The sequence below is a fragment of the Octopus bimaculoides genome, chromosome 10 (assembly GCF_001194135.2).
Source record: "Octopus bimaculoides isolate UCB-OBI-ISO-001 chromosome 10, ASM119413v2, whole genome shotgun sequence".
NCBI lineage: Eukaryota > Metazoa > Mollusca > Cephalopoda > Octopoda > Octopodidae > Octopus > Octopus bimaculoides.
In genome coordinates this window covers 50,208,505-50,224,687 of record NC_068990.1, presented here as the reverse complement: position 1 = coordinate 50,224,687, position 16,183 = coordinate 50,208,505, and the positions used below count along the sequence as shown (strand labels likewise).

Sequence of the window (16,183 nt, the reverse complement as noted above, 5' to 3'; positions counted from 1 at the left end):
AAAGTGAGACTATACTCTCACATATATACAGGCATACTATAAGACCCAAGTAAAAACATTCCCAACAATTCAACTTCTCTGGTTGACATTAACACCCCCACCCCCAATAGGGGCCTTCATTCCCACATTTTAGAGCTCCATGAGCTCCATTTTGCAGGAGCAAAATCTTTTTTACAGGTTCCAGAAGACTGAAATTTTGGAATATGCGCATAAAGATCAATAGTATGGGATACATGTCTCATGATTAGAATTTTTTTAGGGTGTGTAAAGAGGGAAAGAACCCTCATGTGCAATTTTGATGAAATTCGAATCATATGTATTCCAGTTCCTTACAGAAAATATAACAGAAAAGTCTCATTTTTCAATTGCATGTAACACGGGCAACTCTGCTAGTTAACAATAAAAATATGTTGCTGTTTTGTAAAAGAATATTAGGTACCCTGCTATTAGTGACCAAATTGTGAGGTAAAACATGATCAACAATCTAATGGCATTCCTACACAGAGATTTAGCAGCAGTAGCAGCTCCATTATCATCATTTAATGTCCATGTTCCATGCAGGCATGGGTTGGATAGTTTGACAGAATATGATGAACTACAGGGCTGCATCAAACACCAATGTCAGCTTTGGCATGATTTCTATGGTTGGATGTTTTTTTAATGTCAACCATTTTACTGTACATACTTGGTGCTTTTTTAATGACACTAACACTAGTGTGATTGCCATGTTACTTGCTAGACAAAGAATGGAAAGGAAAAGCCCATTTGAGAGTGTATTTGAGAAAGGAGAAGATGGTTTTATGCCAGGTGTTTAAGGATGAAGTGTGATAGAGAGACAAGCACAAATGCCTTGCTATAGATACATGGCTACTCTGCATTATAGGAGAATGGGTGAGAGTGCTCTCAAAGTACAAGAAAGTGAGTGAATATAAGAGGGAATATAGACAGTGGATCAAGAAGGAAGGAAAAGACAAGTAATTTGAGAAGAGAGTAACAGATTGTTAGACATGGAGCTACAGGTGTATGTAGTAAGTGATGAACAAGGTAGAGGTGCAAGAGATAGTAGTGGCTCAGGAAGTGGGGAGTGGAGAGCAACAGTATCATAAATCTGTGTATAGATTGGAAACTTAGGAGATAATCTTCAGGGTGTGAGAGTGGAGGGGAAGGGAAATGTAGAATGACAAAGATGGATATCAGAGCTACATAAAAGTGATTATAGTGAGTGGGGTGACATAGGTGGTAGAGCATTGATGATGAGGTATGGTGGACCTAAGATGTAGCTAAGAGGGGTGGGAGAAAAAACTGAAGGCACAGAAAAGGGATGATCAGTGGGAAAAGAGATGATAATGAAAATGAAGGATAGACTTTAAAAGGATGGTTCCAGGGAAGAAAGAAGAAAGTACAAAAGAGGGTATGATATGTATGCCAATTCTGCTCCCAAAGGATTACAGTAGCTAAACAGTACCATAGTTAGAAGAGTAATAGAGAGATGGATTTTAGGAAGATGAGATGTGGGAAGAATACTTGATGAAGGCAGATTTGGTGTAGGGCCCAGTATGTAGTCATAAAGATGCCTTTAGGTCCTCACTTTAGGTATGATAGATGGGTCTTTTTCAGCACAATGAATTGCCATTCATCTTGATCCTACCTTCTTCTCTGTGAGGGTCAACATTCTGAGATCATCTTTCAATACTTTATCCTACATCTTCCTGGGTCTCCCTGTTCCACCACTTTAAGTGATTAGCACTTCTTTATACAATTATCCTCATCCATATGCATCACATGACCAAACCAGTGCACTCTTCTCTCTTGTGCTCTATATCTGATCTCTTTTGTGCTTAATTTTTCTCTCAATACATTTGCACTTTGTTGCACATGCACACTGGCATTATGGCCCATGTTTCACTACCATATAGCAATGTACACAAGCATTGTACAGTCTGCTTTGACTCTGAAAAAGAGAGTCTTTTGTTGCTAACAGAGTTAATAGCTACCTGAATTTTCTCCATTCAGTTCTCATTTCAGCAACTGTATTTTCAGAACATCTGCCTCCACTGCTAATTAGGTCACCTTGGTATCAGAAACTATCTACTACCTCTAGGGAGCCTCCTAAGCATTTAAACCTATTTTCTGCATGTCCTTAGTGTTTATTGCACCATTTTTGTGTTCTTAGCCTGCACTGGGTTCGCCATATCAGATTCTTGCTAAAACATTTCCTACATATTACCTGTCAAGAAAAGAGTCCTACCTATTTTCTGTCTTCTTGCTTACTAGAACTTTGTTCCTTGCTAAGTTAACTTTAAGGCCATTTGATTCCAGCCTTTGTTTCCACACCTGCAACTCTGCTTTAACAATGATGAATAAAAGGGAACCGATAACTGAGTCCTAGTTAACTCCTACTTGCACTCTAATTTGTTACTTTACTCATGGCTGACTCACTCCTAACTGACAGCACCTCTGTACATCGCTTGTATGACTCTCACAAACCATTCATTTGCTCTTAGTTTCCTCAATGATCACTAGATCAGGGAACAAAAGTCTTTGTCAAACACTTTCTCTAGAGTAGTTAATGCCAAGTACGCTGATTTACTTTTAGCTAAATACTTCTCCTGCAGTTATCTTACTAAAAAGATGGTATCAGTTCTACTTCTCACTGGCAAAACCAAACTGCATCTCACCTAGTTTAATTCTGTTCCTAATTAACTGGGCTGTAACTCTCTTCTTAACTTTCATGACCTAGTCCATTAATTTGATACCTCTGTAATTACTTCTATTTAAGGCATCTGCCTTACCCTTGAAAGAGCTGACTATAATGCTGCTATAGAAGTCATTGGGTGTGACACCTTTCTGATTAACTATATTGGTGACTAGGTTGTATCCTATTCTACTAGATATTTTAAGCAGCTTAATGATGATTCCTGAAGGACTAGGGGCTTTCCTTGTTTTCATAACATTGATTGCTTCATTTGTCATACTGTTGTCAACTAAGATGGCTGGTCCCTCTGTTAGGTCTCTGTCATTAAGACCCTTTTTCTTTTCAGTATCACTGAGTGCATGTGTACCATTATCTATCCACACTCACTTTTCACCCACGCATCTTGTCTTGTGATCTGGAACATCTAAGGCCTCTACTCTCACACTAGAACATTTGCAAACCACCTGCTTTCTGCTCCACCCTTTGCTATGTAAACCTGTTTGTCTAGTTTCCCTTTTAGCTGCCTGATATAATTCTCTACTGTCAACATTTATCCAGTCTTTCCAGGCCTGTCCTTTTGTTTCTATAGTTCTGCCTATCTCACTGTTCCACCTCCATACCAACTTAAATCTGGCCAATTCTGAGTTGAATGACACTTTGCTTCTATGTTAGGCAGCTTTTACAGAGCACTGCAACTTATGCAAAACCATCATCTAAAATGTAAAGGATGTCTCTGTGCATTGCATAGCCCACAACTTATTCCATTTTTTTAAACTGACAAAAGGATCTCTACCAACTTCGTAAAATCTTCCTTCCCTCCACTTCTCAAACCTGATTGTTTTACAAATAAAACCATAAAGTCACAAAGAAAACCATCACATTTGCATTCAAATCCACTCTGCACATAGTACATAGATCTATAAAATTATACCTTTCTTCTCTACCACACTCACTACATGTACGAGGGGGTTTCCTTAAGTAACCAAAAACTTTCTTTGTGGGACAAGCCCATTGTATTTCAGGCTTCTGCTGCTAGAAGTCACATGATTTGACCCTCAGGCATCAGTCTGCTGACTGCTGGCATTTTGTCAAGTCATACTGCCATGTAGTGCATCTTGGTTTTGCAGTGCTTCTCTAATGTTCATCAATTTTTGCAATGGCTGAAATGAAGGAACAACGTGCTTCCATGAAATTCTGTTTTATACCGGGTAAAACAGCAGCTGAAACAGTTCTCATGCTTCAAACAGCTTACAAGAATGCTACCATGAGCAAAACACAAGTTTATGAGTGGTTCTCATACTTTAGGAATGGTTACTTGTTGTTTGTTCAGAGTGACTGTTGACCTCCTGAACAAATGAAAATATCATGAAAGTTCATGAACTGATCTTGGAGGACCATCGCCAAACAATTGATGAACTTGTTGATATGACTGGTATGTCCTGGAGCCCCTACCAACGAATTTTGAGCAAGGAATTGCAAATGAAGAGTTGCAGCAAAATTTGTGCCTCACTTACTCATAGAAGATCAAAAGCAGTCATGACCGAAAGAACAGTTGGACATTGATCTGAACCTTTTTTTTTTGAAGGTCATCACTGGTGACGAAAGCTGGTGCTATGGAAGTATTCAATGTCACCATGCCCCACAAAAGTGCATCAAGTGAAGTCTAATGTCAAGACAATGCTGATTTGTTTCATCAATGCAAAAGGAATTGTCCATATAGTATTTATTCCTCCTGGTCAAACTGTTAACCAGACATTTTACTTGGCAGTTTTGCAGTGTATGTGAGACATGGTGAGATGAAAATGCCCCAACCAGTAGCAAAGTGTAGAGTGGTGGTTTCATCACGACAGCGCACCTTCATACACTGCCTTGAGTATGAGACAGTTTTTGACCAAAAATGGCTTGACCCTGTTTACCCACCCTCCCTTTTCACCCAATCTTGCTCCTTGCAACCTTTTTTTGTTCTTCTGCAAGAAGTCCTTTAAGGTAAATGTTTTGCAGATGTAGAAGAGATGAAAGAAAAAATGAAGGAGATGTTAAAAGGGTTCGAGAACTGCTTCAAACAGTGGAAAACACATCTGGACTGATGATTGCTTCAAATGGAGAATACTTTAAAGGCAATAAAAGTGTAAACATGTAAAACTAAGTGAATAAAATAATATTGCAAAATTCCAGTTTCTTTTGGGTACCCCCTCGTACACATACATTCCCAACAGGAAAGCACCTCTAGTTACTTCAAATCAACAAAGCCAACAATCATGCAAAATGTTCCTACCATTGCACTCAAATAATACACTCTTGAAATAGCTCTTATCCTCATCAAAGTTTTCAATCTCTCTCTCTCTCTCTCTCTCTCTCTCTCTCTCTCTCTCTCTCTCTCTATCTATCTCTCTCCCTCTCTCTCTCCCTCTCTCTCTCTCTCTCTCTCTCTCTCTATTGAGAATTATACTAAGGGCCTTAGAGTTAATCTAGCTAAGACCAATGTCCTACTAAGTAGGAAAACAGACAAATTACTAATCCCTTCAAGGAAATGGCCCTGTTCAATATTTAGAAATGGTGTAAGTAAAAATTCCATATGATGTGCCCAGTACAAACTATGGGCACATAAGAGGTGCAGTAGTATCACTGGAAGATTAACAGAGAAAGTAGTCTTTGTATGTGACTGATGTGTAGGTACAATAAACGCTAAAAATGTACAGGAAGTAGACTTCCTCAAATTTCTAAGGTATCTTTAGAAGTGGTAGATAGGTTCCATTCTTTGGGTAACCAAGTTAGCAGTGAAAGAGAATAGTCTAAAAGTGTAGTTGCTAGAATTAGAGTGAGCTGGGCAAAGTTCAGAAAGCTACTACCTTTGGTGGTGACAAAGAGCCTGATGTCTGTGTACAAGCAGCTATGCGAAGACTTAAAAGAAATGAAACCAGCATGCCTCCCTAGATGGGTAATGTCAGTGTACATGTACAACAGAGTGTAAATGATTTAAGAGAAAATTGAGTATAAAAAGCAAGAGAGAAGACTGCACTGGTATGGTGCAAGAGGGAAGACTGCACTGGTATGGTCATGTGGTGCATATGGATGAAGACAGCTGCATAAAGAAATGCCAACCTCTAATTGTGGAGGGAACATGTGAGATGGATTGACCAAGAAATAATCTTCAGTTGTTGAGCCTCCCTGAGATGATATGGGACTGAGACTTCTGGCAATTTGCTGTGCTTGAGTTGACACATCAAGCTAAATAAAATCATGGCAGTCCACAAATACAGGCATGTCCTTTACAGCCATGCCCTCTCCTCATGCATACACAATCTGTCCTCTGTTAAAACTCCTGCACAACCCATCTTCCCAGCACCCCCCATTTCAACACTCATGCTGCAGCCCCCGCTCTCCCTCATGTGCTTATCCATACACTTTCAATGGCCTCACATATATACCATATTCCAGTCTCTGCCATCATCACCTACTACACTCATGTCTTCTCCATCTCTAAACATCCCTCACACTCTTATGGAACATCCTCTATACTACTTATATTCCCCTATTCCATTGTTCTCTGTGTGTAGGTCCCACTGCATCTCCTACACCATGTATTTCTCTCTATCTCTCTCTCCCCTTCCTCACTCCTTGTCCTACTGGGGTAGTCAGATATCTATAGTAAGACAACTATCTCTGTCCCTCTATTATACTCTAACCTCTCACCTAACACACAGCCACCTCCCTCAGTTCCACTCCCTCTCTCAGGTCTTTGTCAAGTTATTTGGCAACCTCTCTGGTGGTGCTGCCATGTAAAAAGCACCTGTTCTGATGCCACATAAAAAGCACCTGTGCTGGGGCTACATAAAAAGCACCCAGTGTACTCTGTAGTTGGCATTAATAAGGGCATCCAGCCATAGAAACCATGCCAAAGCAGACACCAGAGCCTGGTGCAGCTCTCTGACCAGCATATAAAATGGATATTAAATGATGATGATAATGGCTTTAGTGGGTTCTCTTTTCCATGAAAAACAACCTCACTGAATCTGCTGACCATTTTCCTATTGTACTCACCTCCGTTAATTTAAAGGTAATAGAGACAGCCATCAGCAACAATTTTCCTCGGCACCTTGAATTGCTTCCCTCATTTTTAAAGCCAGATCTACTGAAGATATACCTTCTTATGCCACTATTCAATTGGCCCCTGTTCTACAGAAATTTATTGAAAACAATATTATTATTACATTCAACATCAGTTCAGCATTCAACTGTGCTCAGGATTCGGATCTCTTGATAAAACTATTTACCTATGGGATCCATTTATCTCTCATTTCTTGGATAGGTGACTTCTTTAATTGCACAAGAAATTGCAGGATGTGCTTATAGAACTTTCTTTGACCCATACTCTGTTAACTTTGATGCACCCCTAAGCCTTGATTTTGTTTCCTACATTTACTGGTCTTGGAAGGCCTGTACAGGTGATGGACATAAGCTTTTCTTCTCGACTAATCCAACTGAATGTAAATTTGGTGATATTGAAAACACTATACAAAGCAACAACACTTATTTCATTTTCAGAACTAACTTTCTGGCTGAGTTTTTCTTAAGTTACCTTTTTGCTGTGTCTCTTCTAACATATCTATTTGCATTTCATATCTATCGTTCTGTTTTGCACACTTTGGATTCATGGTCAATATTAAATCTTGTAAATCTTTAAAAGCTATTTTCATAAATAAATTACGGTCAGCCTTTTGCTGAAATTCATATTGCATATATGGAGCAGAATATTATGATATTTTTCATTTTTTTTTTTTTTGTTTCTGCACTTCCTGTGTAATTGTTGCTTATTTTCCTTGAAAGCAACCCATGGTATGTTGGTTGCACATTTTCTAATTTTCAACAAGAATAGTTGTGTCAACAGTCTATTAGGATTTCTTTTAAGCAAACAATTGTGAATAGTGTAGTGTTTATGCTTCTTCTGTTTTAAACATCGAACTCATTTCTGAACGCTCTGGCCTTAAAAGTTTCTAACTTTAACTAATATTTTAATCTTATTACCAAAGGTATCTCTAATTTGCCATTCTGTTCAGTCTTGCAACCATATCTCTCTTGTAAAATTCCATATTATCTTCAAAATGGGGGTGGGCACATGAAAACAGGCAGATGACAACTAGAATAATTAAAACTGCTACTTTATTCCAGTTTTAAACTCCCTCAAAGTTTTATGAAGGCTTAAGAAAAAAGGAAACAAGATGACATTAAGTTGCAAATATTTGAAATTATTTCAGTGAAAGTGAGTACCATAGTTTATAAGTAACTTCATAATTTTGAAGATATTAAGTTGGTTAACATGCCACAGCACAGAAACTTCTCAAACCACATCTAAAAGAAAGCCATTTGATTGATTGATTGATTGGTAAGAAATTTGTTACTAGCATACTTTAATCTCTAATCCACAAAATCATCATCTGCTTACTCTGCTTCTCATTCTGCAATTATAACAATTTCTGTTTCTCAGAGGTAGCTAGTTGCATACCACTTCTCTTGTCACCCATTCTATGGTGCTCTCACAGGCAGTGCACTTACATGATGTTCACTACATCCTTCTCAGGTTATCAACATACTGGATTTCCTTTTCTGCTCATGCTTTGTCTACAGGTGATGACTTGCATTTATTTAAGCTGAACATCAAAGATTTTCAATTTTAAGTCTTTGGAGAGCCTGTGAAGGTTATAGCCACAGTCTCTTCTTTCCAATCAAAGCCTAGAAGAAAAAACTAATAACTTAATTTTAGCTTTTACTGAACTGATTATTGCCAATGCAGACTTCTACTAGTCTAGTTGTACAATGTATCACCAGCAGCAACACTTGCTTACTCATCTAGTACTCTTTCTCCATTCACATCACATAAAGTCACTAATATATACAAGTTCTCAATTTCTTAAACTGTTGTGAAATAGCCTCAAGAACTCTATTGATAGAAAGCAGATGAGAAAACAACATTGGTGAGCTTGTATAGAAAATTCCTCTGTAAATTCACTGCCAATTCTAATTTTACTGCACTATGATATAGAACCTGCAAAGTTCTTTCAAGTCATTTGCCTGCATATTTTCCTTAGCGCTCACCAGGATACATTAGCTAATGTAATCTCAGATGAGAATGTGATGGCTTGGATGCCTTCAAAGCTGACTTGAGGATAAAGAACAACAAAAGCACTTTCTTTGACTATTTAATTAACTAAGCAACTAACCATATGACTTACATAGCTTAATTCCTTCAATGTCACAGCAACTATTCCTCATCGACAAGCTGCTTTCCTGCTGAAGCTTAATTTTAATATGTCTCTCTCTCCTTCTTAGGTCTACTAAAGTAGTACCTCACTATCATACTTCTCATTCAAAAATTCCATCCACCTGCATATCAAGGTAACAGTAGACCACCCCACTAAGCTCCCTAACAATATTACTCCCTGTACTTGAACTTTGGTTAGAGATTTCAAACAAGATTCAACCCCTCCATTCCTTTTATATGAAACCCATAGCATCCAAATATGTTACTCATAAGAACTCAGGTTCACCACACTATAAGATAAACATACTTATAGCAGATTTATTTAGGCTAATGAACTCCCCTACCTCCTGTGAAAACCCTGTGAAATAGACACATGCAAGAGTTTATACACTGCATGCAGTTCTCTGGTTACACTCATAGAAATAGAGTCAGAGTGTACTGGGGGTCCAGGAAGAAGCTAGATGACATCATAAGTAAGGGCACCAGTGGAACGTGCCCTAGTTACCAACACAATTATGGAAACAGAATACAGAGAATTAGTGATAATGCAAACAGGATAAACACATGATATAACACAGGGTTATTTCAAGGGGTAATGTTTGTAGAGGCTATGCCATATGGGAAGTTAGCCTGCAGGTTTAGGAAGGTTATGAAAGAAGCTAAACTCAACATTAAAGATGTAGAAAAATCAGGGACATTTATCAAATCACAGTTATGTAAGACATACCCCTATCATGTACTGATAGGTACTGCATTGTGTTTACTTTTAAACCTAGTATGTAGTCTACCAAATGAAATGCATGAAAGGTGATAGCAGGAACTGGAGTGTGGCATACATTGGGGAGAGATCTAAGAGCTTAGCTGAGAAGCTAAATAAACACTGATGGAAATATAAGGACAGGAAACAGTTGTCAATACTCCACCAACATGCCAGAGATCAACATAGCAGCATGCTGAATCAAATTAGTATTGAAATCTTGTCTAAACACCTGAGAGACTCATCATTAACACAGATATGTGAATCTGTTCTCATAAATGACACAACACCAACACTAAATAAAAAATATACATAATAAATAATAGAACCACAACACCACTGCAACTACCCACGCAACACATGCACAATATGGGCATGTGTATGTCCGTGTGGGTAGGAGGGTATGTTTTGGTATAACTAAGTATTACAATGACAGCAGGATACACAGAAATCCATAAAGATAAAAACCTGTAATTATGAACAATTCCAGTACACAGCCATACACATCCATGCACAAGTATACACACATGAAAATACACATACACACAGACAAACATGCTCAAGCACATGCATACACATGCTTACACATATGCAGGAACATGCATGCAAACATACAGACACATATCTATTCAAAAAGACAATTGGCTACACTACACAATGTATGCATGCATGAAAACACTCAAACATACACACAAATGCTTACTTATTCAAAAAACAAATGACTACACCACAAACACACATAAGTAAACTCATACAGCTACATACATGCATGCGCGCACACACACACACACACACACACACACACACACACACACACACAAACACACACAACTAGTTCTTAGACAGACTCGAAGCAGACCTTGAAGAGTGAGGACATGTCATTGATGAGGTTGTGAATAGTAATCATAGGACTGTGACAGAGAAAACTGACAACCAATTGATTGTTCAATTAACACATTGAACAAACCATTGAATAATTAGTTGGTAAAATAAAGAAGTGGTATTGAACTGGTACATGTGTTTATTTTAATTTTTACTAGCATAATAGCCCTTCCCAGACACAAGATTTGTTTCAACACACAAATTCACATCAATAATCTTGCAACTCAAATACAAAAATGATCATGTGATTTATACAATTTGACTTTAAAGTAGGAGCACTTTTATGACCTACATTGATGAAGTTCAAAGGTTTCTTTAAAATCTGATTTTTGCTTCATTTAGTGTGAATATTTTTGCTTAATTCAATCTGTATTATGATAAATTAGCTTAACACTCTTTCTCCTCAAATACTAAAGTCCATATTACTAAAGTAAAGCTAGTGTGTATTATACAGTAGATATTCTTTCTAGGATTCTGTTACCAATAATTACGGATGCATGTTACACACAAGTGCATATTATACCTGAATATAATAATAAGACTTTTTAGAAACTTTAATACTCATTTTTCAATTTTTATTTTATAGGAAACAGATACTGATCTTGAAGATGAAGTGGACCTCCTTATGAGCAATGACATTGTCGTCACTCAGATGTCAACTAAAAATATTACTTTCCATCGCATGAAAAGTGGTTGGTTATTCAAAGAAGATAAAACAGTTAGTTTCAAGTTTGGTTTTACAAAAAAATTGGGTTTTTTTTGTTTTTTTTGCATATAAATAGAAATAATGTGAATGTAAAATGAATCTGTAACTGTTATCAGTAACATTTTTGAAAATCAAGTCAGAATTACCTTGAAAATTAGCAGAATATTATATACGGTTTTCTTCTGGAATAGTTGCATAATACTCCTCAAATAATGTGGTATTTTCACTATCCACTATTTTCAGTACAAAGCAAATTAGTGTTGAGATCATTATTATGATGTTTCTTGTATGTTAGATCAAAACTTTCCTTTTTCTATAGTATACATCAATGTACTTTACCCTAATGCCTTTGAGCCTGCCAAGACATAATTGGAGATAATCCTTTTAGTCATGTTGCTTCACACTTTACCAAATTTCCTTAAACAATAAAACCACATTTGCTTTTCTAGTAAAGAATGAAAAAAAATCCCTTCATGTAATACTAATTCATTTGCAATCACAACTTCTATATGAAGAGTGTCCCCATTGCAAAGCATACCCTTATATGACCCATGATATATAGTGCATAATTCTTGTGTCACTCATCATCATCATCATCATCATTGTTTAACATCTGTTTCCCATGCAGGCATGGCTTCTGTGGCTGGATGCCCTTCCTACTGCCAACCACTCCATCGAGTGTACTGGGTGCTTTTAACATAGTACCAACACGAGTGCTTTTTATGTGGTCCCAGTATCAATTCTGCTGTGGCGGACAGGTCTTCTTGAGCACAGCAATGTACCAGATATCTTTGTCCTTAGTCCTCGCCTTCATAAGGCTTGGTGTCTTGAAATCAGCCTTCAACACTTCATCCCATGTCTTCCTGGGTTTCCATCCACTTTAAGTGGTTGGCACTTCTGTATAAAACTATCTACATCCATGTGCATCACATCACCAACACAATCTTCTCTCTTGCTCACTGCATCTAATTTTTTTAATACCCAACTTTTTCTTCAAAACACTGATGCTTTGTCATGCATGTACACTGACAATGTACATCCAGTAGAGCATACTAGCTTCATTCAGGGCCCATGTCTCACTACCATGTAGTATTGCTGTTCATATATACATGCCTCATACAATCTTCCTTTCATAGGGAGTGAGACCTTTGGTTGCCAACAGAGGTAAAAGCTCTTTGAATTTTTCTCCATCCTATTCTTATTCTAGTGATCACACTTTCCAATTAGGTTCCTTTGGTAGAAGAAATTACCTGCTACCTCTAAAGAGCCTCCAGGGCATTTGAAAAAATGGATTTTCAGACTATTTGTGGTTTTTATGGCTCCTGTACATCTTCCACATACAAATACCAACTTCTCTGATAACCTTCCTATTATTCTACTGCATCTTTTGTGTGTTCATAGTTTGAACTAGGTACACTGTATGGAATTCCTACCCACACCTTTTCTACATATCAAGCAAGGTCATTTACATGATAGGGGAAGGGTCGTGTCTGTTTTCTTGCTTACTAGAACACACCTGAAATTTCTTTCCTAGTTTTGTAACAGAATCTGCTATAAGAACAAGATCATCAGCATATAACAGTTCCCAGGGGCGGACAGTCTTGAATTCTTCTGTCATGGCTTAGAGGACAATGATGAATCGGAGGCAACTGAGAACCAAGCCCTGATGAATGCCTACCTCTACACTAGGGTGGAGTGAGAATAAAAAATAGTGAAAATTGAAAATGCCTGAGGGCTAAAATGTTGCTGTTTGATAACCAGAAAAATTCTAAATTTTTGCTGAGATCAATCAAGGGCATTTACTCCCTCAAGCCCGCTAAAGTCTGAAAATGGGGAACTTTTGTAAATTTTTTACAATAGCAGAGTTTGAGGGAGTAAATGCCCTTGACTGATCTAAGCAAAAATTTTGCATTTTTCTAGTAATAATGTATAGCAAGATTTTAGGCCTCAGGCATTTTCAATTTCCACAATTTTTTATTTTCACTCCACCCTAACACATATGTGTGTGTGTGTGTGCAGGTATGTAGATTGTAATCCAGAGTGGAGTGAAAATAAAAAATTGTGGAAATTGAAAATGCCTGAGGCCTAAAATCTTGCTCCATATTATTACTAGAAAAATGCTAAATTTCCATTTACATCAGTCAAGGGCATTTACTCCCTCAAACCCCACAAACTCCGCTATTGTAAAAAATTTAGAAAAATCCCTCATTTTTGGAGTTTAGGGGCCTTGAAGGCCTTGATCTCAGTGAAAATTTAGAATTTTTCTAGTAATCAAATATAGCAACATTTTAGCCTTCAGGCACTTTCAATTTCCACATTTTTTTAAATTTCCACTCCACCCTACTCTTCACTAAAATTCATCACTATACTCATGGCTAATGCTCACCTTACTCACAGCACCTCTGTACATGGCTTATGTGGCTTTCACAAGCCACTCATCTACCTCTACAGCAGGGTACTCTGTCAATTGTCAAAAGCTTTCTCTCTAAGTCAACAAACTCCAAATACAATGGTTTATTCTTGGTCAAATACTTCTACAGTTGTCTGACTATAAAGATAGCATCAGTAATGCTTCTCCCTGGCACAAAGCCAAACTGCATTTTGTCTTATCTGATTTTACTCCTAATTAACTCTTTCTGTCACTTTCATGACCTGGTCTAGCAGTTTGATGCCTCTGTAATTACTTCAGTCTAAGGCATACCCTTGTAGCAGCTGACTATAAAGCTCTTACACCACTCACTGGGGATGACACCATCCTGAATAACCTGATTAAATATTCAAGTGACCAGGCTGTATCCTACTATGCCAGATATTTTAAGCATCTCAGCATTGACTCCCAATAGACCAGGGCCTTTCCCTGTCTTCACATCCTTAAATGCCTAATCTATTATACTGCTGTCAACTTGAATAGTTGGTCCCTCTGTTGGGTTCACATAAGGTAGGCTCTTTTTTCCCCCATTCATTTTCCCCATTTAATAGCCTTTCATAGTAGCCTTTCCATGCCTCTTTCTTTTCAGTCACTGAGTGTAAAGCATACCATTATCCATACATATACACTTCTCTCTCACATCTTCATTTTCTGACACACTGTCTAGTAATTCTGAACACCTCAAATCTCTGATCTTTAAGCTGTTAGACATTGGCAGATTTCATCCATTCTGCTTCTGCCTGGCTAGTTAAACCTGTCACCTAGCTTTTCTTCTCGGCTACCTGATGTAGCTCTTTGCTACCTCAATTTCTCCAGTCTTTCCAAGCTTCTCTCTTCACTTTTATGGCCTTATCTGCCTCACTGTTCCACACCAGGTCATTCTCCGTCTGGTGTAGACTTTACCAAAGTTGCAGATCTAGTCTGCAGCCTTCAGAATGTTGTCTCTTAGGAACTTCCAGTTGTCCTTTACATTATTATGTCACAACCTCTTCCTCGTTCTCATCAAATGCATTCATTAGAATTTCTCTAAACTCCTGACTGTTTGATAGATCTTTCAGCTTCCATAATTTCCTTTTCCAGACCAGTTCGTATATTTGTGTCCATCTAGCCCTTAGCCTAAAGTCACTAACTACTAACCTATGTTGAGTTGTACATTCCTCACTGGAAAAGGACTTTGCATTTATAAGCACCTGTATCTATCTGTTTCTGGTGAGGACGTAGTCAATCAGACTGATAAGTGATAAGATGATTGGCTGGTTTCCTGAAGTCAATATTGCAAACCAGCAAGTCATTTGCATCACAGAACTCTAGGGGTCTTGTTCCCTCCTCATTTCTAGTGTTAAAGCCAAAACCTTTATGCATAACATAAAATCCATTGGCATGTTGCCTAACATGACCATTGAAGTTGCCAGCTACAATAGTAAGATCATTTTCCTCTGTTGTTGAGGTAGTCTGCAGAGATGAGAGGGTAAAGAGTAAAAGAGTGTGAGGTATGTTAGCAGAGCTTAAGGGATGCATAGAAAGTGTAGAGAGAAGGTAAGGGTAGTAAAATTGAGGTGGAATGAAGAATAAAGAATATAAGTCAGGTTATGCTTCTCCAGACTGATGACGAGCAAAGACTCAGAAACATGTCTCTGGATGCAGGCTTAGCTGGGTGGAGGTGCTTGTCTCCCCCACCACCTTGTAAACATAAGGACACAGGAAATGTGTCAAGGCCGACAGGAAGTGGTGCGGCTTCCTAGGTCTAACCAACAGTAGTATTATTCCCTTCGAGGGACTGTCACATTAAGTTGACAGCATACAACTACTTCATAAGTCAAGTTGTTTAAATGGACAGGTTAATGGTGAGAAGTAGAAGAAATAAAGAATTTATATCTGTGAAAATGTATACACACATACGTATCCACACATGTATATAGACATTTACATACATCAACACATATATATGCACACAAACTCTTGTATGTTACATGCATTCACGCATATACTCACTCATTTGTATCTATTTTTGTATGTATAAATTCTTGCATACATAAATGCATGCATGCAGACTCACACACGTGCATAAATGTATGCGATTGTATACATACACTCGCGTGCGCACGCACTATCACAGAGGCAGGTATGCATACATATATATATATCTACACATACTCATATTCAAATCAGTACTTATATAAAATATCCATACCTATAATCATATATACTCACATGTACCTGCTTGCATGTTCATATATGCATACATACACATGTATATTCACACATACATATATACACATGCATATATACATACACACACACACACACACACACACACACATATATATATATATATATATATATATATATATATATATATATATCATCATCATCCTCATCATCGTTTAACGTCCGCTTTCCATGCTAGCATGAGTTGGACGATTTGACTGAGGACTGGTGAAACCGGATGGCAACAC

General features: G+C 37.8%; 1 protein-coding gene across 2 annotated transcripts in view; it reads left to right on the top strand.

Moving 5' to 3' along the window:
- The window catches only part of LOC106878624 (protein IWS1 homolog), an 863,399-nt gene that overhangs the window by 206,216 nt on the left and 641,000 nt on the right, over positions 1–16,183 (top strand). For both annotated transcript variants that reach the window (XM_052971184.1, XM_052971183.1), the window contains exon 7: positions 11,180–11,311. In XM_052971184.1, the coding sequence (XP_052827144.1) occupies positions 11,180–11,311 (132 nt within the window). The remainder of the gene's footprint in view (positions 1–11,179; positions 11,312–16,183) is intronic.